The sequence below is a fragment of the Silurus aristotelis genome, assembly GCF_946808225.1.
Source record: "Silurus aristotelis genome assembly, chromosome: 27".
Classification (NCBI taxonomy): domain Eukaryota; kingdom Metazoa; phylum Chordata; class Actinopteri; order Siluriformes; family Siluridae; genus Silurus; species Silurus aristotelis.
This window is the reverse complement of record NC_139600.1, coordinates 6978896-7006436: the sequence shown is the minus strand read 5'-3', so window position 1 is coordinate 7006436 and position 27541 is coordinate 6978896. Positions and strand designations below refer to the sequence as shown.

The 27541-nt window shown below is 37.7% G+C and overlaps 2 protein-coding genes and 1 long non-coding RNA gene across 5 annotated transcripts in view; 1 reads left to right on the top strand and 2 right to left on the bottom strand.

Annotated features, from left to right (window-relative positions):
- Positions 1–3220, bottom strand: part of tarbp1 (TAR (HIV-1) RNA binding protein 1) — a 28356-nt gene extending 25136 nt beyond the window's left edge. The window contains exons 1-4 of one of the 2 annotated variants that reach the window (XM_083532491.1): positions 2232–3220; positions 2060–2157; positions 1202–1271; positions 975–1123 (exon numbers count right to left, since the gene is read on the bottom strand). In XM_083532491.1, the coding sequence (XP_083388617.1) occupies positions 975–1123; positions 1202–1271; positions 2060–2157; positions 2232–3117 (1203 nt within the window). In that variant the 5' untranslated portion in view covers positions 3118–3220. The remainder of the gene's footprint in view (positions 1–974; positions 1124–1201; positions 1272–2059; positions 2158–2231) is intronic. The other variant, XM_083532492.1, reaches the window with a different exon arrangement.
- The window catches only part of LOC310721220, a 91024-nt gene that overhangs the window by 5238 nt on the left and 58245 nt on the right, over positions 1–27541 (top strand). The window lies entirely within an intron of this gene.
- On the bottom strand, positions 5893–26868 carry haspin (histone H3 associated protein kinase). 2 transcript variants are annotated; one of them, XM_083532528.1, is made up of 19 exons: positions 26714–26865; positions 25143–25341; positions 24874–25002; positions 22564–22658; positions 22428–22485; positions 22144–22252; positions 21463–22022; positions 16091–16889; positions 15821–15989; positions 14507–14631; positions 14184–14369; positions 13087–13172; positions 12638–12700; positions 12445–12536; positions 10362–10441; positions 9368–9456; positions 8315–8457; positions 6646–6748; positions 5893–6253 (listed from the first exon to the last, which is right to left on the bottom strand). In XM_083532528.1, the coding sequence occupies exons 2-19, from the start codon at positions 25304–25306 to the stop codon at positions 6049–6051; spliced, it is 3255 nt and encodes a 1084-aa protein (XP_083388654.1). In that variant the 5' UTR covers positions 25307–25341; positions 26714–26865; the 3' UTR covers positions 5893–6048. The 2 variants fall into 2 exon arrangements, with proteins under 2 accessions (XP_083388654.1, XP_083388653.1); XM_083532527.1 differs by having other exon boundaries at positions 22428–22658; positions 26714–26868.

Sequence of the window (27541 nt, the reverse complement as noted above, 5' to 3'; positions counted from 1 at the left end):
ACCATTGTCACAGCAAACAGCTATAGATATAATCAACTATACGCTGATGAATGTGCAAAACCGAGTAATCGCTGAACCGCTACTGAAGAATGCACAGTCAAAAAGCCCAACAATGCTGCCTGATTAAGCAGTGACAATTTGTAACTATCCACTAAACACAAATTAGAACAGCACATTTAAATGCGCCTTAGACACCAGATTACAGTATTTTTGTTCCTTCTTTTACGTTACACATTTTACAACATTTTGTTGATGCATCACCATTATGTCAACAACATGTCATTAGATTTCTGGCCTGCTTATACAGGGCTTTGTCCTCCCCTCTGTAGGCATCCTCCAGGGCATCTATCTATAAACATTAGGGCTTTTAAAATTAACGCGTTAATGCAAATTAATTTTAACGGCACACATTTTTAATAACGTGCGAGTAATGCAGCATGCATTTCTTTTTGACCATTTTTATAAAAAAATCAATTAATTAATATAAAAGAAGCAAAATTAATGATAAATAATAAATCCTTCAATACAACACATTTATTCACGTCATTTCTTTAATCAGATCTAAAAAAAAATAATAATAATAAACTCCACCGAAATTTTTTTTTTTATCACTAAACATTTTGTTTGACTGATGTGCCAATTCGCAATTCAGCACTAAAATCTGCCATGACGCACACATCCGGCAATTAAAACCGTCCGTGTGGAAACATAGCTAAAGTTCAGTTTGGTGTCCTGATGATTTACATCATTTTAAACAACATATTTACTTTAAAACATTTATATATTTATATATACTATACTATACTACACTATACTATATATGCATTTATATATATATATATATATATATATATATATATATATATATATATATATATATATATATATATATATATATATATATATATATACTACTGAAAAACCCATCAATAAACTTGTATCAGCTCCACAACCAGTAAAAAGAATGGACTTACCTGGGAGAACGCAATGGCAAAAGAAGGATGCTGAAGCGTTTGTAGCCCCAACAGATGAGTGACACCCTCCTTTATTACAGCCTTGTTTTCACTGTGGAACATGCGCTGATAAACACACAGTAACCAGGATGGATGGATCAGTCCACCACCTGCATTCAGAGTAGAAAAGAATCAGGAAGCAAACTGCTAAAAATCTGCAGGCTGATCCACTATGAAATGCGACTCACCCTGAGTATCCGCTGAAGTAGGCTTGACGAGCATGTCTATTCGGCTTAGTACAGGTCGTATCACATGGATCTAAATACAAATCAATCAATCAAATCAATGTTCCAGAATGACAATGCCCCTGTGCACAAAGCCGGATATACATTACATGAGTTGGATTAAAAGATCTTCAGTGGCTGGCTAAAGATCTCTGACTACAACCCCATTGAACATCTCGGGATGAATGTGAACGATGACTGCAGACCAGGCCTCCTCACCCTGCATCAGTACCTGACTTTACTAACACCCTTGTAGCTGAATGAGCACAAAACTCCACAAGTACACTCCAAAATCTAGTGGAACATCTTCTCAGAAGAATGGTGGTTATCATAACAGCAAATAGGAACTAAATGTGAAAATGATCAAAAAGTACATACAATCATATTGTCAGGTTTTCAAAAACTGTGTGTAACCATGTCATTTACTGTATGCAACACACACAAAACCCTACACTTACACCTACACACATATGTATATACATTTATTTTATGATGATGATCTTTGCAAATCAAAAGTCATGTATGGCTTCCCAGTAACAACGACTGGATCGTTTCTTTATTAGATTCAGCATTCTGTGTAATTTTATGCCAAATTATCCTTAATAAATGAAGAATTATGGCTGGACTATTTTGTCTGTGAGACATACCTGGGTTCTCCAATTAACTCAAATGGCAAGAAAATGCAGGACTTCAGCAACTCAATATTAACAATTAATATTATAAATAAGTTTAATACTGTTTTTACTCTTACAAAAAATTTTTTTTAAAATAAAATAAATACATAAACAAAAAAATAAAAAGGGCATACTGAAGACTACATACCTGGTATTCCTCAAGAGTTTCCAGGACCAGGGTATAGGCTTCCCAAAACTCACGAAGAACTAATTTGTGCTCTGCTGTCCAGTTAAAGAAAAAATCTTCTGCAAAGAAACAAGAAAAATTTACAAAGATTTTCTACCTAGAACAACAACAAAACAGACATCACACACCTTACCTGTCTCACAGATATGAACATCTGCATGGCGTGCCTCTGCCAGAGAGAGACATCTGTTCAGCAGATAAAGAGCTCTCTTGCGGGCCACGTTGTCCTTGTGTACAAGTCCAGCTTGGACCACTTTGAAAAAAGTATGAGACATTTCTGGTCCCTTTTGTTCCAAAGAAAACAGGAAGTCAGAAAGAGCAGTAAAACATAACAGAAGGCGTTCGGTCGCCAATTCTGTGCCCTCCTGCTCAAACCATTCAAGTAAATCCCCCCAAATGTAACAGAGGATTTCTGCTTGCATTTCTTTGCTCGCTGAGTTAAGACATGTGAACCAGACACGGACAATAATTTTGGAGACCCAAGTCTCAGAAAGTTCCTTGACACTACGAAGGGTACAGGAGAGTGATGTCTTAGTTAAGTCAGAACTGGAGGAAGCACCTGAGAGTAACACTGCCAGAACCTCAATGGCCACATCAGTATCTAGTTGCTGTGTGTCAGCTTGTGTTTCTTTACTTTCTGACAAGGCAGGAAAAACTAAACTTGCTATTTTGTCCAGGGTTTCTGTCTGACACTCCTTTACACATACCATAAGAATTGCACAAGTGGCATGGAGCATCTCCTTTCTCTTACCACTCTGTGTGCTATTTTCACTTGAAATCATTTTTAAAAGTGGCACACACTGGTCCCAGATCACTGACTGCACTTTACTCTTAAAACCTTCTTTGGTCTTAAACCCATTAAAACCGCTGGATTTGAGGACAAGCTCTCCAAGAAATAAGCTGAGAGCTTCAACCCTGTCCAATTCCGGCCATGAGCAACTCGGCCAGCATAACATGTCCAGCGCGCGCTCCGTGTCCTGGCACTGAGACACCAACACTTTCATCAGGACAGTGGACATGACTGTCTTACAGAGTCGCAGTCGCAGTCGCAGGATCAGGATCAGGATCACACTACACACGCTGCTGGAACTTCTTCTTCTTCGTTTTGTTGTTGCTCATCTTAGTTTTTACACCGACTGTTAGGCGGCTATGTGTTATACTGCCACACACTGGCCTGGAGGGTGGATACAGTACTACATACAATAAGGGATAGTACGATACACCGATTCGCAGTGGCGCATCGGTATAACATTTGACGATTTGATGCGTCGATTTAATAAAAAAAATATTTTTTTTTAAATTTTTTATATTTATAGATAATTATCAGTAGATGCGTCATACTTTTTAGAAAGTGACCAATAATTTGTCAGAATCAGGTTTTTTGGCCAAGGAATTTGGTTCCAGCTGTTGCTGAATCAAAAGTACAGACATAAATAACTACAAATTAAGCTTAGACTATACAAGACAATCCAGAAATACAGACAATACGGATTAAATATGAACACAATAGACAGAGTATGTGAAAGATTAGTAATGTACTAAAAGTGTGAGAGTGCATGACGGATAAGATAAACAGGGTACTTTAGGACTGCTGTACAATATACAGAAGTAACAGTGTGTGTAACATATGGAAATTAAGTGATGAGTGACTCCTTATAATGCAGTATAAATATAAAGCAGGGCATATACTTAAGGTCAGATGCCCGGGGAAAAAAACTGTTCGTTTACCTGGCAGTTTTGGTAAACAAAGTTTGTAGCACCTGCCAGGAAGGAGGAGTTGAAAGAGGTTGTGCCCAGGGTGTAAAGCAGGGGTGTCGAACTCAATTGCACAGGGGGACAAAACTCAAAGCACACTTTAGGTCGCGGGCCGAACAGGATAAACATTTATTGAACACACTAAAACCTAATGGTTTTTTATAACATAAATATGAAAAAAACTTAAATTTCAAATAACATTATTTTGCTCTCCATAAAAATATTTTCTGTCAAAATTATACAATAAGATAAGATAAAATAAGATAAGATAAGATAAGATAAACCTTTATTCGTCCCACAGTGGGGAAATTTCTATGTTACAGCAGCAAGACAAAGAATTAAAAATAGATGCAAATATATAAAAAAGAATATACAAAAAAATAAAAACAGAGAAATAAAAACAAATAATAATAATAATAATAATAATAATAACAAACAAAGAAATAAAAATAAATGCAAATATATGAAAAAGAGAATATACTGTACATATACTACAATAACAGTATATACACAGTACAATGTATAAATACAAATAGGGGGAGAAAAAAAGTAGGCATTTCAGGTAATATTTGAAGGTGGTATTTTGCACGTAATTGCGGCTAATATTGCACATAATATTGTACATGATTCATGTAATATTGCACACAGATAATGTTATTGCACAGCTTAAAAAGTAATAACAGTGTTGTATTTTGGTGACTGGTTTTACTGGGAACAGCTTTGGTTGTAAAGTCTAATAGCAGCAGGGAGAAAAGACCTTCTGTAACGCTCCTTCAGACACTTAGGATGTATCAGTCTGTCACTAAAAGAGCTGCTCAGCGATGTACCGGTTTCATACAGGGGGTGAGAGGCGATCTCCAGCAATGATGATAGTTTTGCTACCATCCTCCTTTCTCCCACCTCCTGTACAGTGTCCAGGGGAATCCCCAGGACTGAGCTGGCCTTCCTGATCAGCTTGTCTAGTCTCTTCCTGTCTGCAGTAGAGATGCTGCTGCCCCAGCAGACCACTCCATAGAATATGGCTGAGGCCACCACAGAGTTAAAAAAGGTCTTCAGTAGCTCTCCCTGCACTCCAAAAGACCTTAGTCTCCTCAGCAGAAAGAGTCTGCTCTGCCCTTTCTTGTAAATTGCCTCAGTGTTGTTTGTCCAGTCCAGTTTGTTGTTTAGGTGAACACCCAGGTATTTGTAAGAGTCCACTCTCACAATGTCCCTGCCCTGAATGTTCACTGGTGATAGAGTTTGTTTGTGCCTACGGAAATCCACCACCAGTTCTTTCGTTTTCCCCGCATTTATCTGGAGGCAGCTCCGATGAACTGCCTCCAGATATGAACATGCTGCAAAAAAACTGAAAAAATAAATAATAAATTGTGCTTTTAAGTAAACATTAAAATAACAACAAATCAAAACGATCAGATTTTTTTGCTCTTATGCCATTTTATAAAAATAAATAATAAACTTAAACTTTAAATAATTTAAAAAAAAATTCTCTCCATAAAATTCAAAATATGAACATGCTGCTAAAAAATAAAATCCTGGAAATATAAATAAAATTTATGCTTTTTAGCAAACATTAAAATAACAAATCAAAACATTCTGTTTTTTACTGTTTGCTGCAGTCTGTTTTGTTACTGCTTCAAACCAGATGGTGATGGATATGCACAGGACAGCTCCTGTGGCAGACCATAAGTCCTCAATTGGTGTAGAAAATACATCCTCTGCTGGCCTTTTTGAGAATGGAGTTTATGTTGGACTTCCATTTCAGGCATTGGGAAATGGTAGTTCCCAGGAACTTGAAGGTCTCCATTGATGACACAGGGCTGTCGGATATTGTGAGGGGAAGTAGTGTTGAGGTGTTTCCTACAGTCCACTTTCATCTCCACAGTTTTGAGTGTTTAGCTCTAAGTTGATCTGATTGCACCATCGCACCAGCTGCTCCACCTCCAGCTGATTTGCAGACTCAAACTACTGCATTGCACAATGTTCCTCTTTACCAAGCTTACAAAGTATATTGCGGAATCACCAAAACCCACTTAAATTGATCAGAAGAAAATCCATTTTTCTTTATTTGCTTTTTCATAGATTTTTTATTTATTTATTTTTTACAAAGAATTTAATACATCAGTCTACAATGTACTTTACAACAACTTAAACAGGTCTGAAAGCACTGTTAAAAAAACATCAGCACACACTGGAGCTCACTGAAACAGAGTGGACTGCATGAGGACATCTTTTGCTGACTGAAAGTTAAGAACTTCTGAGTGAAAGGACTTCAGGCTGCTTTTCAAGGCCCTCTGCTGGCTTGTCTGTGGTTTATTCCTGTACCTCATAGTCAAAAGCTTATCTGCCAGATAGTGTAGCCACAGAACGTTGGAGTGAGGATTATAATCCGTCCAGCAGTTACTAGGAGACAATTTAAATTAGAATGAACCATGAACTAAAACGACTAAATTAATTTAAACAAAATTTATCAAACATTTTAAAACATTCACATAAGGAAAAAGAACAAGAAATAATAGGCATAGATAGATAGATAGATAGATAGATAGATAGATAGATAGATAGATAGATAGATAGATAGATAGACAGACAGACAGACAGACAGACAGACAGACAGACAGACAGACAGACAGACAGACAGACATTTTCAGCTGACAAAATGTCTGATATCATGGTCATCTTGAGCTTTGTGAAAGCTGATAAGGAACCATTTTAATTGCACTCTCTAAAACAATCACATCACCTGCCCTTACTCTTAGTGCTGGTTCACACTTTGCATAGTTAGAAATGCTTACTTGTTCTCTTTCTTCATGAGACGGTAGATTTCAAATTGGTAGTCACCCTGGCCCATGAATAACTCTTCTTCATTTGCAATATCACAGGACACAGTTAGGCCATCTATAACAAAGAAAGATGGAGAAAAAAAACAACAACAACAAATTAATTAGATACTTATTATGTATGGGCACCACAAAACTTTCAAGAAATCCTAAATTGTTCAAGCTCCAGATTGGACTGCTCAGTAAATCATAATAAGCCATTTCTACACTGTTAACTGCACAATTTTACATGCAGTTATCTAATCAGCCTGTCATGTGGCAGCAATACAAAAAAAAAACATGAGCTTCATATCACATCAAAGACCAGATGAGGAAAACTGTTAGGGTTAGAGTTAGAGTTGACTCTTGAGATGGATAGGCTACAACAACAGCAGACCATGTTGAAAACAGGTATCATGGGCAAAGGCTTTGTTTCTGATGTGAACAGTCCAGTTTTTGTGCATCTGTGCACCTGATGATTTCTTATTCCTGTTTTTTTTGTTTTTTTGCTGACAGGAGCGGATGACAACTTACATAACTGTCGCTAGTTCAATATTTATTGTTTTACGCACCATTCTGTGTAAACTCTAGAGACTGGTGTGTGTGATATTCAAAAGCGATTAAAAGTCTCTGAAATACCCAAAGCAGCCCATCTGGTACCAACATCCATGTAATGATCAATCACATTATACACTATACAACTGTATGAAAGTATAAAGTGTAAAAGACAGGAGGTGGAGCTGGAGGTAGCAGAGCTGAAGATGTTTCAAACCAATTACCTGCATGTATTTCTTTACCACATCCATAAACCTCCTCCTTGATCTTTCTCTTTTCCTTCTTCCTGGTGGCTCCATCCTCAGCATTCTCCTACCGATATACCCCATGTCCCTCCTCTGCACATGTCCAAACCATCTCAATCTCACCTCCCTCACCTTGTCTCCAAAACGTCCTACATGCGCTGTACCTCTAATAAACTCATTTCTAATCCTGTCCATCCTCATCACTCCCAATGAAAACCTCAACATCTTCAGCTCTGCTACCTCCAGCTCCACCTCCTGTCTTTTACACCTTTATACAGTTGTAGTGTAAAATGTGATTGCTCATTACATGGATGTTGGTACCAGATGGGCTGCTTTGGGTATTTCAGAAACTGTTAATCTCTTGGGAATATCACACACACCAGTCTCTAGAGTTTACACAGAATGGTGCATAAAACAATAAATATTGAGTATACAGTCATCCACTCCTGTCAATACAACATCACAGGTCTCACCACAGTCCTATAAACTTTCCTGTATGGATTTTGCAGATGGCCGATAGTTCCAGCAATCAACTATCGGTGCAAATTAATCAGCTAAACCAATGAATCGATCGACCTCCACAGGTGATCAAAAAGTAGAAGTAGAAGGTCAGCTGTGTATTTAAAATGTGTACAGTTGTATACATGCTTCAAAAATCAGTTAGATATTAGATTCCTGCTCGTTTTTTAGTCAGAGAATTCCTTCTCCAGGTCAACTTTAACATATCCTTTAAAAAGTGGAAAAAAAAAAAAAAAAAAAAAAAAAAAAAAAACATACATACTGAAAAACCTTCAAAAAAACAAATGATTAGTTATGTGACAGACATGAAGAAATTCTGAACTCACCGATCTCAAGACGTGAGAGCGAATAGTCTATAACGTTAACATGAACTCCTCGTGTCTCTATAGAGTGCACAGATCCATTCAGAATAAACTGATTATGCTTCTCTTTAGTATTTTTCACCAGAATGTTTCCCCAGTGCAGGTCCCTGCATAAAGAAAATTACATACAAAAAACAACAAAGTACCCATTATTTTACCATAGACAAAAACTTCTATTCAGTCCTCTTTAGAGAAACATAATATTGCTTGATGAACTGAATATGGGTAGACAGAAATGTAATGAGGTTAAAATGACAGAAATCTAAAGGTAGTTCTTCATACGTGTATGTATGTAGTTTGACAATTGCTATCTATTAGGGATGCGCATTTCCATAACTAAGGCTGAATCGATTCGCCTCTCAATGAATAGCCAACTATACAATACATTAAAGATACATATGAAGCAGCTACGGATGCACAGCGATACGATTTACCCCTATTACGATGCAGTGTTATTCGATTTCCATTAGATTCAACACAATACGATGCAATGGGGAAAAAAATGCTATTCGATATGGTACAGATTTTGTTTCCACTTTTCAGATAGACAGCAAATGACACATTTACTTAAGTGCCTTCTGACCTTCTAACGCGTAGCCCTTTCGCAAAAAGGCCTTTGTAATGATGAAAAGAAAAAAAAAAAAAAAAAAACACAGTTTAGCAAGAAGAAATCGATCATATAAAATACACAAAATGTTGGCCACAATGTATTGATCACTTACTAATTAATAATAGTATAGCGCATCTTCTAATAATTGTATATATAAATAAAATGGTTTTACCTATGCAAATATGTGAAAAACTATGCATCAGGATACAAATGCCCCATTGCATTTGCATACTTGTTTTTTAAATCGATGCACCACATCATTAACTTTCATGCTGATGCAAATTGGTGAACCTTACCATCCCTACTATCTATAATATCTCTACTAGCATGTAATCTACTGCAACTCATGTCTTATTTAAGTACCCCTGCTCCAAAATGCGTCTGGTAGCACATGTGTGTAATACTACCTGTGTTCGAAGCAAAGTGCCTCTTCAGCAACAGCCAGCGCAGCAGTAACCTGGTGCAGCACGCTTTTAGCTTGGGCCATAGACGCGAGCTACACACAGACAAGCACACAGTTTCAATGGATTTCTCCTCAATCAAAACGATGGAAAACGTAAATGAGGATTTTGCAATTATAGTCAAGCTGTTTTTAATACTTATTCATTACACATTTATTATTTTGCACAAGTCAAATGTATATGCGTTGAATAAAATATTAAGGGAATAGGTTCAGGTTTAGATTTTGTGCAGTACTGTTGAACGTGATGAAGAGCAAGTGATCTATTAGATAAACACTTTCTCTTAATATTAGAAAGGCGTTAAACAAAAGGAGGTAACAGAAATGTAATGTTCATTTCGTGGTGAAATAATTACAGCTCCACTATGTCCAGTTATGCCTCATAGGAGACCTAAGCAAGGCAGAACTAACATCATTTAATGTCTATGTTTATTATTTATGCATCTGGGTTTTTTTTCAGTTTAAGTAGTAATAATAGATGATAGGTTTAATGTGATTTTACAGGGTAGACAGAAGATGGCTTCGCCACACAATAGATTTAAAACATTTTTTAAGACCAATTTTAAGCCTATATTTCACCAGTACAATCATTGCATCATTGCCATTTCAATACATTTCTGTGACTATAATAATAGATCCTTAAAATTATTTTACATTTTCATTTATATGTAATATTTACATATGAAAACTATTATACTAGTTAAATTCTACCACCACTGTACTGTAACTAGTATTGATAGGGCGACACCAGTGGGCACCCTTCCATCTGTTACAATGCAAACTGTCACTAACAAACAAAACAATTGCTCCACTCTAAACTGCAAATCACCTTAGAGCATGCCTTATCAGGCTTGGGGTAAAATCAGCTTGAAAGGCCACCATGAAAAATGATCATTAAACATAAATGAAGAACCTAACATCATAAAGTAGATGAACCTTACCTTTCCATTCATATTCTCCAAATCACTGCCTCCAAATTCAAACTCCAGGATCAGAAAAAGCTGCTCTGCACCAAAGAAATCTGTACATGGACATAACCAAGATATTTAGATTCAGACTCAATTAAGTATTTATTTATTATTTTTTATAAATATATATATATATATATACACATACAGTATATATAGATGAAATGCTATATCAGCAGGCATTGTTGCAAAATAAATACTCAACTAAATCTAAATATATATATATATACAGTGGGTACGGAAAGTATTCAGACCCCCTTAAATTTTTCACTCTTTGTTATATTGCAGCCATTTGCTAAAATCATTTAGGTTCATTCTTCTTCCTCATGAATGTACACACAGCTCCCCATACTGACAGAAAAACACAGAATTGTTGACATTGTTGCAGATTTATTAAAAAAGAAAAACTGAAATATCACATGGTCCTAAGTATTCAGACCCTTTGCTCAGTATTTAGTAGAAGCCCCCTTTTGATCTAATACAGCCAGGAGTCTTTTTGGGAAAGATGCAACAAGTCTTTCACACCTGGATTTGGGGATCCTCTGCCATTCCTCCTTGCAGATCCTCTCCAGTTCTGTCAGGTTGGATGGTAAACGTTGGTGGACAGCCATTTTTAGGTCTCCCCAGAGATGCTCAATTGGGTTTAAGTCAGGGCTCTGGCTGGGCCATTCAAGAACAGTCACGGAGTTGTTGTGAAGCCACTCCTTCGTTATTTCAGCTGTGTGCTTAGGGTCATTGTCTTGTTGGAAGGTAAACCTTCGGCCCAGTCTGAGGTCCAGAGCACTCTGGAGAAGGTTTTTGTCCAGGATATCCCTGTACTTGGCCGCATTCATCTTTCCCTCGATTGCAACCAGTCGTCCTGTCCCTGCAGCTGAAAAACACTACCACAGCATGATGCTGCCACCACCATTCTTCACTGTTGGGACTGTATTGGACAGGTGATGAGCAGTGCCTGGTTTTCTCCACACATACCGCTTAGAATTAAGGCCAAAAAGTTTTATTTTGATCTCATCAGACCAGAGAATCTTATTTCTCACCATCTTGGAGTCCTTCAGGTGTTTTTTTAGCAAACTCCATGCGGGCTTTCATGTGTCTTACACTGAGGAGAGGCTTCCGTCGGGCCACTCTGCCATAAAGCCCCGACTGGTGGAGGGCTGCAGTGATGTTTGACTTTCTACAACTTTCTCCCATCTCCTGACTGCATCTCTGGAGCTCAGCCACAGTGATCTTTGGGTTCTTCTTTACCTCTCTCACCAAGGCTCTTCTCCCCCGATAGCTCAGTTTGGCCGGACGGCCAGCTCTAGGAAGGGTTCTGGTCGTCCCAAACGTCTTCCATTTGAGGATTATGGAGGCCACTGTGCTCTTAGGAACCTTAAGTGCAGCAGAAATCTTTTTGTAACCTTGGCCAGATCTGTGCCTTGCCACAATTCTGTCTCTGAGCTCTTCAGGCAGTTCCTTTGACCTCATGATTCTCATTTGCTCTGACATGCATTGTGATCTGGAAGGTCTTATATAGACAGGTGTGTGGCTTTCCTAATCAAGTCCAATTAGTATAATCAAACACATCTGGACTCAAATGAAGGTGTAGAACCATCTCAAGGATGATCAGAAGAAATGGAAAGCACCTGAGTTAAATATATGAGTGTCACAGCAAAGGGTCTGAATACTTAGGACCATGTGATATTTCAGTTTTTCTTTTTTAATAAATCTGCAACAATGTCAACAATTCTGTGTTTTTCTGTCAGTATGGGGTGCTGTGTGTACATTCATGAGGAAGAAGAATGAACTCAAATGATTTTAGCAAATGGCTGCAATATAACAAAGAGTGAAAAATTTAAGGGGGTCTGAATACTTTCCGTACCCACTGTATACACACACACACACACACACATATATACATACATACATACACATACACACATTATATATATATATATATATATATATATATATATATATATATATATATATATATATATATATATATATATATATATATATAAAATTATTATTATAATTTTTTTTATTTGTGTGTTTTCCAGAAATATGGGTTTACCAGGTCTGTCATTTTCCGATCCCTTTTCTTTGTCAAACTTGTCCCATGCTTTGAGCAGGGTGATGGGATAGCACCCCCGCACACAGTGAAGACTAAAACAATATTGTACACATTTTAGTTTTCATACATACAAAAATTAAATCACGCTAATAGTATCATTAATTTTGAAATACAATTTGGTCATGAATCTTACTTAATGAGGCCGATGAATCCACTGGTTTTGTTGTACTCCTTGGAATTGAGTGCACTTAACTCCCTGTGGGACAAACAATCATTAGGCCAAGACAAAACATTACCCCTGATTATCATATTATTACACAAATATACTTACAGTAACTTCAGTATAAATTTATGTTTGCAGTAATTATAGAATATATTTATTATAAGAATAGAATTCTGGTTATGGGCATTATTTTGCACTCATTACATTTCTGGCTTTGAATAATAAATCTGACAAAAATATAGAATTTATGAAAGCAAAAATAAATTCTCCAAGGCCAAAATTACATCTGCCTTGATTAATTTCTTTTTATTTTCTGTTTCCTTTTTATGAAACAAAAATGTAACATTTTGCTAAAAAAAAACAAAAACAAAAAATTAATTGAACAAAACCTTGAGGGATTAACTCATTTAAAATCATACTTAGAAATTATAATTTCATGAAGAACTTCTCCAAACGTTTTCTGTGCTTCATCATTGACTTTCTGACTGCCTTCGATTGGAATAATCTGAAATGATAAAGAAAATATTATTGACCACATTTGAACAATATCAAAAGCTTATAAATTTTGTCCAATTTATATTTACTGCAGGTTTGCACTATGAAATGATAAATAAGAATCTGGGAGTTTCTAACAATTATTAAAATATATATTCTCTGTGAGAGAACTGCTTCAGTAAATGAATAATTTCTTGAAAACTTTCCACGAAACCTCAATGCAACAGTTTTTTGCATTGTATGAACCTTGTCGAAAGCCTTCCAGAAAAAATAAAACAGCAGAAAACAAGAACTCATCCAAAAAAAAAAGCAGTGACAGTTGGGCACCATTTATCATTTCTTTATGAAGTTGTATAAATTGGTGTGTGAGCCAATTAATTTACACATGATTTTAGACATACTGACACAAAACTCCATAAAATGCACAAAAATGTGAAAATACTAAATGACTACTACGGTACTTGTAGCACCTGAAAATGTAAACAGCTTTAAATTACATGAGGTGGGAAAAAATGCATATTACAAAAAGCTCATTACACTAGAGAATTCGATCCAGCAGATGCACTGGATCTAAAATAAAGCAATAAAAGCAATTGCTAATTTCTAATCTTTAATCCTCATTCCCTCATAAACGTGACAGTTTTCTTATTCTGCATAGAAATGAGCAAATAGGAACCTCTGTAGCTCATAATTAATAAGGGCCTCTGTTAAATGCTCTAAACTAAATAAGCAAGCAACTTACCCATGACAGTATAAACCATATAAAAAAGTGAATTATCCATGCACTTTATTGGATCCGAAGCCAATCACGGTATACGAGTCTCCTTATGCATAGACTTACATAAGCACTGAAAATTATTTTCTCAAATATCAAATGGATACCAAAATGTTCCTACAAAAGATTCCTGAATAAAAATATCTTGATAAACAAGAATACACTGATTTTTCTGTGACCCAACTTTTACACAAACCTCAATTGGCTACCTTTTACGAAACAATTGATAAGATTTTGCTTGCGTACTTTGAGAGCCACAGTCTGCTTGGCGTCATTCACAATGGAGAAGACCTCACCAAACGTGCCCTCTCCAATCTTAATGCAGTGTTTCATGGCTTGAGGAGCAAGGCAATCATCAAAAGAAATGGGGCCTTCTTGCTGACACTCCTGATACACTTTCTCTGAATCACTGATGTCTTCATTACATGAAGTCTGAATTCAACAGAAGGAAAAAAAATTATAAAAAGTAAACACACAAAAATAAAATATAAAAAAAAAAAATAAATAAAAGCATTATAGTAATAATGTACTTATAAAATTGTTTTTAAAGGTGATGGTAAAGACCTAACCATAGAGGTATTGTTTATGCTGGACAGGAGCAGGTGAGTCGAAGCTTTATAAGATCTCGGGGTGCCAAAAAGCTCTAGACTGGTGTCCATCAGCCCTTGAGTCAGCCGCTGAGGGGTTTTAAATGCTGCAAAACAAGTGAATAAGTAGAAACACACAAGCAAAGTTTAAGACTGCTTCCAAAAGATAAATCAAATTAGGAATGAGCTTCTCCATAACTGAGGCCAACGCGATTCTCAGTTTCGATGCTTAGCCAACAATAGGATACAATGAAGATACATATGAAGCTGCTACCGATGCGTTACGATTCATCCCTTTTACAGTGCAGTTCGAAACAATTTGATTCAACACAATGCAATTCAATGCAGTGGAAAAAATATGATTCTGTGCAATTCAATACGGTACAGAATTTTTTGGTAGTGGAGGGGAAGAAGAAAAAAAAAAAGACATTCTTTTCCTGTTCTGTCTCCAGGAAGATGCAGCTCTACCTCTGCCATGTTAATCTGTATTGTATGTGACTCTCGAAACACGCCTTAATCTCCGTAGTGTTGTGATACGTCATATTCACGTTTCAGCAGTGGTGCTGAGAGAACGCGCTCTAAAAAACGTTTAGCGAAAATAAATGAGCCTAAATATAAAATATCTACCAATAATTATATATAAATACATACCGTATTTTCCGGACTATAAGCCGCTACTTTTTTCCCACTCTTTAAACCCCCCTGCTTAAACAATGAAGCGGCTAATTTATAGGTTTTCCTGGGTTTTTCCCGGGTCACAAGATTCAAGCCAAAAAACTGAGCCCTTCAAAAAAAAAAAACACACTTCACCTGTGTTCTGAGCTGCACGGCATCGGGAGAAAAGCTTCACCGATGGTGATTTTTAAACGCACGACGATGCCAAAAGAAAAACTCCAGAGAGAAATTGTTGTGAGAGGAAGGAGGAAGACAGTGAACAATGACTTTCTTGGTAGGCTACTGTTTAGATACAAGCCGTGTAACAGACACTGTCTTTCATTAAAGCCTGTGTAAAGTTCATTAGTTTCAATGTAGGAACCTGCACCTTATAGACAGGTGCAGCGTATTTATGTTCAAAATAAAAATCTTTGTAAAATTCAGTGTAAAATTCTTATATTTGGGTGCGTTTAATAGTCCGGACATTACGGTAGTTTTTTCACACACATATTTTTTGTAAAAGATGCATCATGATACAAATGCCAATTTGCATCCAATGCACCCTTTTAAAAAAATCGATGCATCACATTACTTATATTTATGCACCCTACTATCCCCAGTGTGCATGTTTCTCAGGTGTACCTGTCTTCCTCTTGTGTATGGACAGTGCAGCTTTGAGACGCCCCCAGTTGTGTGTTGTAAGTGATTCTGGAGTGAAGCTGGTCAGAAAGGAAGAAAGGTTCAGCAGTTTTAAAGGAGTTTTGGGCAATCCCATCACTCTGCTGCTCTGCAGCCAGCTGCAAGCAGGTTCCTGTTTATAAAAACAAACAAACAAACAAAAAAAAACAACAATATGATATAATTCACATTCTAATTATTTCTACAAACTGAACCAAGGAAACAGTGCATTACCCCAATGTATGAATCTGCTCCGGTGGGCAGCAGGTTGCTGGATGAGAACTCTCCTGGTTTGGTCCTAGTTTCCTTATGCCTCTGCTTTCTTTTTTGCTCGCTCATACCTCTCTTTGACCACCGGCTAGCATTCAGGCCGCTCACACATACTTTACGGCTGGTACACAGACTGGCGTTTTCTTTCGCTGCCGGCATTTTACTTGGAGCTGTAACAGTTGCGGGGGGGATAGCAGATAGAACGAATGAGGCCGCCAGCTGTCGAACCAGTCCTCCAGTCTGGAATTCACTGCAAGATGATTGCTCTGCTGATTGAGTGTCCAACAAAGAAGCACAATTCTTCGAGTTGCTGGAATTTTGCCCAGTTTTGGCTCCAGAACAAACAGGAGAAGCAACCTGGAGGTCCTTATGGGTCTCGGTTATCTTTTTCTGGGCCTTGGGGATGGTGTTCAGGTCCAGATGCTGGAGGCTTACAGTGAGGCAAGAGGACAGGCACTCTATCTTAAGACGATCAATCTGCTCATGGAGTGAATTACTGAGCCCAGAGGTTTGCGGTGCCGAAAGAGGACAAGCTGATGAAAAGGAAGATGGGTTGCAGGAAGTGGTTTCACGAGAACTGCCGGCGTAATCCGAGGACAAGTGACGGTTTCGCTTGCCAAGGCAGCTTGGTATAGCCTTTGCTGACGCAGCAGGACCCGCATCCGAACTGGGAGAATATGTTTTATTGTCCTCTTGTTTTCTATTATCACTTTGATTTGAAAGCATGTCCAAGACTTCGAGCTCCTCCAGCATGACAACAGCCCTAAAAGGCAGGTAATAAAAAAGAAAACATAAAAATTGGACAAATTCAGTACATGTACATATTAACATGACACAAGTTAATACACACCAGTGTTTTTAATCATGGAATATAGTTTCATATTAAATTGTAATCCACTAACATACTGAAAAATCACGAACTGATTTGAACAAAAATGCCTGTGTTTATTTAAAAAAAGAAACAAATTGAACAAATTTATCCTTAAAATGAAAGGTCTGTGCCCTCACAAATCAAGCCCAATCAGTTGACTTTGCCACATGTAGACTCTGATCAAAGAGTAGAAACATCGCAAAGAGGATCCAGAGAAATGGCATGCAATTTCAAGGGTCATAGCAAAAGATCTGAAATTTGTCAGTGTTCACTTTCAACATTTTTCTTTTTCATTTGCAAAGTTATCATGAATATTATTTCCTTTATTACGGGCTTTAGAGCGTAGATTAATGTAAATATGGCATTTCAACATAAAGCTTTAAAAGTAAAAAAAAAAAAGTCTGAATCCTTTCTGCACACGATATTCTTTAATTTAAGGCAGATAAAATAAAAATAAAAACAATCTAAATCAAATGAATTCATTTGCAGCACTTAGGCTTCTTGTTATCAAATAGGGCGGTCAGATTAAAACATCTGATATCGCTTTAGTGTGGACATTATTGTAATAAAGACGTGAGCATAGCCGTTTTCATGCATCACACAAGAACTCCCATGTTGCGGATAGATCTTTTAACATTACGAGCAGAAAATTAGTAAATGAATTATACCAAGTGCTTGATGTTATACATCAGATTACATTTAATTTTAATGTTTGATTTTTTTTAATTTCATAGTTAATAAACAGTTATTTGAATAACTTTGGCTTTTGAAGATTGATGATACAGTTGGACAAATCATTAGTAAGGTAACTTGGGGTCATCGAGTGCTTTGAGTCTTAGACATTAAAAGCTTGGTCGCTTGGGCATTGCAAGACCCAAAGCACTCGATGAATCAAAGTTACGTTACTAATGATGTGTCCACGTGCATAATGAGCAAGCTGAGGGGGGAACGAGGCCAAGACATGAACCAAAGCAGTTTATGTTCTACAGAGTACACGACACCTTATTCATTCTTGCCAAAATGTCGAACACAACCAGAAGCACAAAGGCCTCCTCACTGACTATCACTGTAGGAATCCTTACTGGTAACATTAACACATACTCAGTGCCACTGATTTTGAGACTGTTGGCTGTCCACTGAATGAATCACACTGCAGAACTTCTAAGAATGGCATGCCCCTTCGCTCAATGTTCATGGTCTGAATATAATTTGATATAAATGCTTTTCCATGATTTAAACATTTACAATGAGAATGACTAGAAAATGGGCCAAACTTTATTATAAAAAAGGCATGTATTTATACTAAGGGTGACCCTGAAGTGTCAGATTTCTGGTGCTTCGATCGGAGTAGCAGGATTCAGCTACAACCTCGCAGTTAATAAACTAGGATCGTTCCATTTTGGTAAGACGGGGTGCTCAATGTCTGATTTCTCCCAGATAACTTAATATACAGCTTATTGTGATAATGCGGTAAATATAAAAAATTTAAAGAAAGAAGCTTTTAATAAAGATTTTTTTACGTGTCTAAATAAATCCGACCCCCTTGACAGATTTATGTTTCCATGATCCGATGGCAGACACAGGAGCATTTTGGCAGTAGGGATTTAAAAATGTTATCTCTGGTGGATTTTGTAAAGGTTCTAATTTAATTCTATAAATTAGTTTTTCCAGTGCATCGATGTTGAACTGAAGCACGTTAGCACAGGGAATTTAGACGATTTGATTTGATTTGATTTGCCGACACGTGAAATGCGAATCCTGTCTGCAGTGTGGCCTTTCTGCATTTATTTATTTGTTATTTTTTAGGTTGATTGATCCAATATTTATTTTTTATTATTTTCTTCCATATCTTTGTGTGATGATCTTTACGTTGTGTCTTTAAAATGTTAGGATGAATCGTTTTGCGATTTTTTATCCACATTTCATTCATTAACGGTTTTGGTTGCTTTATTAGAAAGTTGTTCACGCACGCACACACAAATCAAATAATAGTTGACTATATGCAAGCCTTGACAATTCTAATTCAACCATGTAAATTCATATTAACCATGTCATATCAACCATGTAAACTCATATTCAAACTCCACATAGAAGAGCACTTCCACAACTCTGACCCCAGACGCATGTGGAAAGGCATCCAGTCCATCACAGACTACAAACCTACAGCTCAACCAACCAGCAGTGCCTTCCAACCGAACAAACTTAACCACTTTTTTGCTCGTTTTGACCAAAGCACAGGACATTTTACACCAGACTCTTCTACTGCTTACAGCCCACTTTCACTCTCAACAACAGAGGTCTATATAGTGTTTAGCAGAGTGGATGCACGCAAGGCAGCTGGCCCGGATGGCATACCGGGACGTGTTCTCAGAGCATGCGCTGGACAACTGGCACAGGTTTTTACTGACATTTTCAACTGTCACTGGCCCAAGCCACAGTTCCTACATGCCTGAAGACCACTACCATCATACCTGTGCCTAAGCACTCAGCTGCTAAATGCCTGAATGACTTTCGCCCAGTTGCACTCACCCCCATTGCTATGAAGTGATTTAAAAAACTGGTACTGAATCACCTCACTGCGGGCCTACCACCTACACTGGACCCATACCAGTTTGCCTATCGCCCGAACAGATCAACAGAGGATGCAGTTTCCACAGCTCTTCATTCAGCCCTCACCCACCTGGATAAAAGCAACACATACATCAGAATGCTGTTCATTGACTTTAGCTCTGCGTTCAATACAGTCCTCCCCACTGTACTGATCACTAAGCTCAGTGAACTGGGTATCTGCACCTCCACTTGCAGATGGATTTTGGACTTTCTCACCAACAGACCTCAATCGGTCAGGTTGGGAAACCAGGTATCCTCAACCCTCATTCTGAACACTGGCATACCGCAGGGCTATGTTCTGAGCCCACTGCTCTACTCCCTGTTCACCCATTATTGTGCTCCTCTGTACAACTCCAACATCTTCATCAAAATATGCAGATGACACCACCGTGGTCGTCCAGATCGACAACAACGACAAATCGGCCTACAGGGAAGAGATCCATAATCTGGCAGCATGGTGTGCCACCAACAACCTGACCCTCAACGCCACAAAGATCAAAGAGCTCATTGTGGACTTTCGGAAATCCAACAGCAGGAGACATCTACCAGTCAACATCAATGGAACTGAGGTAGAACGAGTCTCCAGCTTTAAGTTCCTGGGAGTTCACATCTCTGAGGATCTGTCCTGGCAGCAGAACACGTCAGCTCTGGTAAAAAAAAGCACAAAAGCACCTGTACTTCTTGAGAAGTGTCAAGAAATCTCATCTGTCCCCGGGGATTTTAACGAGTTTCTACCGCTGCATCATTGAGAGCATCCTGACCAACTCCATCACCGTATGGTACGGAGGCTCCACTGTGTGTGAACGTAAAGCACTGCAAAGGGTGGTCAAAACCGCCCAACGCATCACTGGCACCCATCTACCTGCCATTAAACACCTTTACCACAGCAGATGTCTGCGCAGAGCTCACAACATTACCAAGGACACTTCACATCTCAGTCATAATCTGTTTAACCTCCTTACATCACGAAGGAGATACAGGAACTTACACACCAGAACCAGCAGGTTCAGGGACAGCTTTTTTTAAACCCACCATCACACTACTGAACTCTACACTACACCGCTAAATCACTACAAAACAAACACAAACAAAAGACTGTATATAACCCCTGTACAATACATGTACATACTACATAGTATATCTTTTTCACTCCTCAGTACATCTGCACTATTTTTATCTATATGTATCTTTATATCATTACTGTACATTCTGCCCAACATTTCACATTCATTTGTGTATATAACGTGTGTATATAGATTTATATATATATATTTTTTATATATAGTAGACTGTTTATTCAGCTTGCTAACTCCTTAAATGCCATAATCTTGTGATTTTGTAACCTTTCACTTCTGCACATTACTCTTCAATGCCATAGCCTCAGAACCATTTCTGAACCTTTACATTTATTCACTGTACGTCTTTATATTTATTCACTGTACTCCTGAATGTCCACACATCTCTGCACTGTAATAGGCTTTATATTTATTCACTGTATATACTTTCATATATACCACTTGCTGTAAATATGCTAGATATTTATCTGCACTTTTGCACTTCTGGTAGATGCCAAACTGCATTTCGTTGCTGTGTACCTGCACTATGCAATGACAATAAAGTTAGTTAGTTAGTTGTTTGTTTGTTTGTTTGTTTGTTTGTATGTATGTATGTATGTATGTATGTATGTATGTATGTATGTATGTATCTATGTATCTATCTATCTATGTATCTATCTATCTATCTATCTATCTATCTATCTATCTATCTATCTATCTATCTATCTATCTATCTATCTATCTATCTATCTATCTATTTATATACACAATCAAAAATATGTATTAGTAAATCAGCTTACCTCTGTTTCAATTGCTTTAAGTGTGGCCGAGCAGACACAAATTTACTACTTGAGCATGTCTCATGTTTCTCCATCCTCGACATGGACTGCGCATTTGCATGCTCCTCTATCTGTTGCTCTGCCTCAGTTTTTGGGGAGTCCTTTACTTGCATGTCGCTCCTCTGCCTCATGCGTGGTTTACATGGTTTGCTCCTCAGATAGTTTGCTGAGCTTTCATTTAAATGAGGAGGAGGAGAAGGCTTGTCCAATTCGTCACAAATAAAGGACGAGATCTCACTGAGAGAGGGCTCAAGGCAGTGCTGGATTTGTTTCGAAACCAGGGATGGTGTACTGCACAGCAGCGGGTGTTTACAGGACATCGTCCGTTCCTCTAAATCGTTAAACGAGACTTCGCGCAACACTCTGCCTGAGCGATCGCCGTGGGGAAACACGATAGGATGCTTAGTATTAGACTCCTGTTGAATCGTGCACTGTTTTGGATTTGTCATACCATTCGAAAATGAAGGAATTCCACGGCTAAAGTCTTTTGGAGTATTCAAGGTGTTGTTGGAAATTCCTAACTGTGAAAAATAACAGGGAAAAAAGATTGAAAGAGCCATGAGAAGAAGAATTCAATGAGAAAAGCAGATCAGTTACGAAATATTTCTATAGCCACTTCCATATAATATTTCCTTTTCTTACACTCTTGTCACAAGTCTGTTTCTTAGATTGTATGCGAAGCACTCTCTTGCGCTGCGTGACAAATCTGTGCACATCGGGCAGACCAACTGGTTCACGGTTCTCTTCTTGCCTAATTGGGGAGAACAATATGTAGATATTCATATGACTGCCCACTTCAAAATGGGTGAAGAATAGGGATCATCCTGTGTTAGAGACTTATGCTGATACTTTCAAATTGTCCTATCATAAATTATGCTTGCACTGGATATGCAGTTGGAAGTCTCCTGGAAAAAAACAAAACTTACTTTGTATGTTTGATCTTAGAAGTCTTCCTCTGCCTGGGGGCATTTAAACGTTTGTTCTCTGCGACAAAACAGTCACTTTCATTCTCACTGCTGCTGAAAACTGGCCATTTTTTTCTTATCCTCATTCTGTACTGACTGTCATGTTCCTCTTTGCTGGCTGTGAATCCAGGTACGCCTGGCGTTTTGCTTGGGACTGCAGCCTTCTTAATTATTTTGGTGCTTGGTTTCCTCCTGCATAAAGACAGGTTAGTAGTTAACTTAAAATATAAAAAATATTAAATATATAATAATAAAATATACTGAGTATATGTTAAGTATTATTATATTATAGTATAATATTAAGTAGATTTTTCACTACTACTACCACTGGATCTACAACATTTTGGCTACAAAATGACTACAGTAAACAGAGCAAGGCACCCACCCTCAAGAAACCCAATCTGGATCCCTCAAAAATCAGCAACCACAGCAAATCACTTTTCGTTTTCCTTTCCAAAATGAATGAGTTCCCTCATGAACGCATTAGTTGGCGGCAAGTTTGTTTAGTCTTCGCCTCACACTTTGTGCGCAGTGTCACCGTGGCTGCTCGATCAGTACCGGAAACACGATTTGTACTGGGTATGTGCGGAATCGCTGACACTTCCCGCGATCAACAACACTTTCACCACAGCGATATTGATTCTTTTGCGTTTTATTTAGAGCTTCAGGAATTTCTCTTTAAAAGAGAAAATCTTGACAATTGCACATATCGAGGGAGTGAATGAATGAAAAATGGAAGAAATCAATTTGAATTGAATAAATAAATAAATATATTGTGGTTTTCTTAAATGCGTACTTTTGTTAAAGTTTGCTGAAATAAATAGAACAGTTAAAAACATCATGGTGTGGATGGAAAGAGAAATGGTGTAGGGGTGATCCTGAAGGTAGTCTACAGTAAGAGTGTAGTGGAGGTGAAGAGAGTTTCTGATAGGGTGATGAACATGAAGCTGGAAGTTGAACGCATGATGATAAATGTCATCAGTGCTTATGCTTCACAAGTGGGTTGTGATATGGAGGAGAAATAAAAATTCTGGAGTGAGTTAGATGAAGTGGTGGAGAGTGAACCTAGGAATAAAAGATTGGTGATTGTGGCAGATTTCATTGGCCATGTAGGTGAGGAGAACAGAGGTGATGAGGAGGTGATGGGTAGGTATGGCTTTAAGAAGAGGAATGTAGAGGTGCAGATAGGGGTAGATTTTCCTAAAATAATGGAAATGGCAGTGGTAAATACATATGTTAAGAAGAAGAGGGAGCATCAGATGACGTATAAAAGTGGAGGAAGATGCACACAGGTGGACAATGTTCTATGTAGGAGATGCAACCTGAAGGAGATTGGAGACTGTAAGATGTTGGCAGGGGACAGTGTAGCTAGACAACATGGGATGGTGGTCAGTAGGATGGTTTTGGAGGTAAAGAAGAGAAGGAGAGTGAGGACTGAAAGAAGAATAAGATGGTGGAAACTAAAGGAGGAAGACTGAAGGTAGCAGAGCTGAAGATGTTGAGGTTTCCATTGGGAGTGATGAGGATGGACAGAATTAGAAATGAGTTTATTAGAGGGACAGCGCATGTAAGATGTTTTGGAGACTAAGTGAGGGGGGTGAGATTGAGATGGTTTGGACATGTGCAGAGGAGGGACATGCGGTATATCAGTAGGAGAATGCCGAGGATGGAGCCACCAGGAAGGAGGAAAAGAGGAAGACCAAGGAGGAGGTTTATGAATGTGGTGAGGGAAAACATGCAGGTAGTTGGTTTAAAAGAGGCAGATGTAGAGGACAGAGTAGTGTGGAGACGGATGATCCGCTGTGGCGACCCCTAATGGGAGCAGCCGAAAGAAGTTGTTAAGAGCATATGTTTAGAAATTAAATATTAAATGTAAAACACACACACACACACACACACACACACACACACTGTACTGGGGGTCTAACAAAAATAAACTATTTAATTTAACTTTTTTGTTCATTTAATTTTATTTGTGCCAAATTTAATCAATTACTCAATTTAATCAATATAATAAGTGTATTTATTAAATTATTATTAAATAAATTAAGTTATTCTATTTATATAATAAATATATAAATATGTTTATTTAAACAGTTGATGCTCACAAATGTAAAAAAAATAAATAAATAAAAACTATGTTAATAAGAACAACAAGCAATTTTATTTTCTGCATTTCTATCTTTGAAATTTAATCGAACCGTGACTTATAAACAGACCCGTGCGACTGAATTAAATGTACCATTATGCCTCCTTCAACAGGTGAGAAATATTAGAAAGCAGTTGAACTGGACTATTTTGTTTGTTCTGCTCGTTTGGTTGTGGAGGAGCTAAAAAAAAAAACACCACATACAGTATAACAACCACTTTAGACATGACTGAGAGAATGCACATAAGCAAGTATTACCTGAAAGCTGTTTCTGGAAGAAAATTACTCTCATCACTCTCCGGATCTTTCAAGGCTTCCATAGCTTTTTGTTTTGCCAAGCGATTCCTGGAGCTGCTTGAAGCTGTGCATTTTGGGTTGGGTTTTTTTCTTTAGGAGACAGAAAACAGATTTGAACTGCAAATGGTGCACCTAGAAATGTCTTTCAATCATGCTGTCTGTCTGTCTGTCTGTCTGTCTATCTATCATAAATAAAATACAAAACTTTGCACACAGATGCTTTACACTACCGTTTCTTGGAATTCAGCTCTGGTATGGACTGATCTGATGATGGTGTACTGGAGAAGGAGAAGGCTTTCTTCCTCAGGTCAGGGGAGATCCATTGCTCCACTCTGCGCTTCTGTTTTCCGTAGGTCTTTAAAAACGTTGGTTTACGTTGACCAAACACACTCATCTTTGTTTTGTTGGTTTTCTTTTCTTTTTTTATTCCTTAAAGGTAAATGGACACACATCATTAGGGGAAAAATAGGATATATGGTCTCTATCTTAAAAGAATGGCACTACAAAAATACTTTATTGATGCAACAGGGAAATTGCTTTGTTGCAGTTGTTCACAGTAAAAACTTAAAATAAGAAAATATAGATATATTAAGGTACATATTCAAATAAATGAAATGTGTAGCAGCAGAAAATGGAATTGTAACAGCAGAAAAAACAGAGGTATAGGTATAGCTATAAAAGTTATTGCAAATGTACAGTAACTAATTATTATTGCACTTGGATTATTGCACATAATTGTCCAAGATATTAATAATATATTCATGTGGCATGAAAATCTATCAAATTAACTGTATATTATCTATATCGTAAAACATCTATATGGTGGAGCAGCTGTTTTACACGCAGAAGGAGGAGTTATATTGTTTGATGGCCACAGGCAGAAATAATCTCCTCTGTCGCTCTGTGGTGCATTGTGTTTGTACGAGTCTGTCAACAACATATTTCTCAGATTGACCACTGCTTTCTGTACCGGATGGAAGGAGTTATTCAAGATAGAATGTACTTTGGACAACATCCTCCTTTCAGACAACATCAGAGAGTCCAGTTCCTCTTAAACAACATCTCTGGCCTTGCAGATCTTGAGTTTGTTGAGTATCTGCCACCAGCATGCCACAGCGTACAGGAGAACACTGGCAATAACAGAACATCAGCATTGTTCTGCAGATGTTGAAGGACCCCAGCCTCCTCAAAAAATGATAGAGGCAGCTCTGTAGAGTACCTCAGTGTTTTTAGTCAATTCTAGTTGATTGTCTATGTAAACCCACAGGTATTTGTAATCCTCCACCATCTCCACGATTGAAGACAGGAGTCAGATGCCTTCCTTTTTTCTAAGGTCCACATCACGTGACAAAATGCTGCACTACTGTACTGTAATCTTTCTCATCACTGTCACGGATACAAGACACTACCGCAGTCATCGGAGAATTATTATTATTATTAGCATTATTATTATTATATTATTATAAGTATATTTCTGTTTATTATGAAGTCTAATCATGATTATGTTTCTGACGTGTTACTGTCGATAATAACTGCATTCCAACTAACCACAACAAAGCAATTATTCCAAATACCATAGTTTTCTTCATAACCATGTAGCAACTAAAGCATCATGATAAAGTTTAATCACTGATTTATCAAGTTTATTTACTGATTCAAAACATCAAAAAAAAAAAAGGAAATAAATAAACATGGACAAGATCTAACTCAATATTCATACAAACATACAAATAAACTACCGTTAACTTTAAACTAGAATGTTACTGAACAGCCGAATGAAAAGTAAAGTAAAAACAAATACCATAAATTGTTTTCCACCGCCGATAATTTTCCTAAATAAAATGAATAAAATATAATCAGAAAATCTGCTAAGAATAAAAGATGACAGTGGTCATGTTAGCAAAGCGCTTCATGTTCAAACTGATGGATGCTTTTGATTGGCTGCAGGCTGAGCTCCACCCACTTCTGCGTTAGTAGTCTTCTTCGTCGGTGTTTTGTGGCGGTTAGCATTTGGGAAAATTAGCGCCCCCATTCGGTGCAGTCCCTCAACCGAATTTCCCTTTCGCTTTAAAATGGTCCAGTATTGACGATGTTACCATTTCACGCCTGTAGATGGCGCTATAAAACCCACTAATATGCATTTCAACGATCCCAAGCACCGGGTCGCACAGAAAAATATACAACTTTATATTTTTATTTAATTTAATTGAGTTTGGGGGTTCAGATTTTTTTAATGAATCAACAAATTAAGTTTCACTGGTTCTGGATTATGGGGTAAATTTTAATTATACATGGAATAGATTAATAAGTAAATTATATTATATGTATTATGTACGGGAGTTGGAAGCAAAGGGAGTGCGGATGGAGTCGAGAGCGCGGAGACTCTAGAGCGCAGAAAGAGTCGGGAGCGCTGAGAGTCTAGAGCACGGAAAGAGTAGGGAGTTCAGAGAGAATCGGAAGCGGAGAGTCTAGAGCGTGAAAGAGTCGGGAGCGCTGAGAGTCTAGAGCACGGAAAGAGTAGGGAGTTCAGAGAGAATCGGAAGCGGAGAGTCTAGAGCGTGAAAGAGTCGGGAGCGCTGAGAGTCTAGAGCACGGAAAGAGTAGGGAGTTCAGAGAGAATCGGAAGCGG

Excerpts from the sequence above, each read along its gene's own strand:
- haspin (XM_083532527.1), bottom strand. The coding sequence starts at position 25,306 with ATGAGTGTGTTTGGTCAACGTAAACCAACGTTTTTAAAGACCTACGGA. Across the intron at positions 22,659-24,873 it reads CTTCCAGAAACAGCTTTCAG|GAGGAAACCAAGCACCAAAA; the intron begins GTAATACTTGCT and ends GTCTTTATGCAG. Across the intron at positions 22,023-22,143 it reads AACAGACTTGTGACAAGAGT|TTAGGAATTTCCAACAACAC; the intron begins GTAAGAAAAGGA and ends TATTTTTCACAG.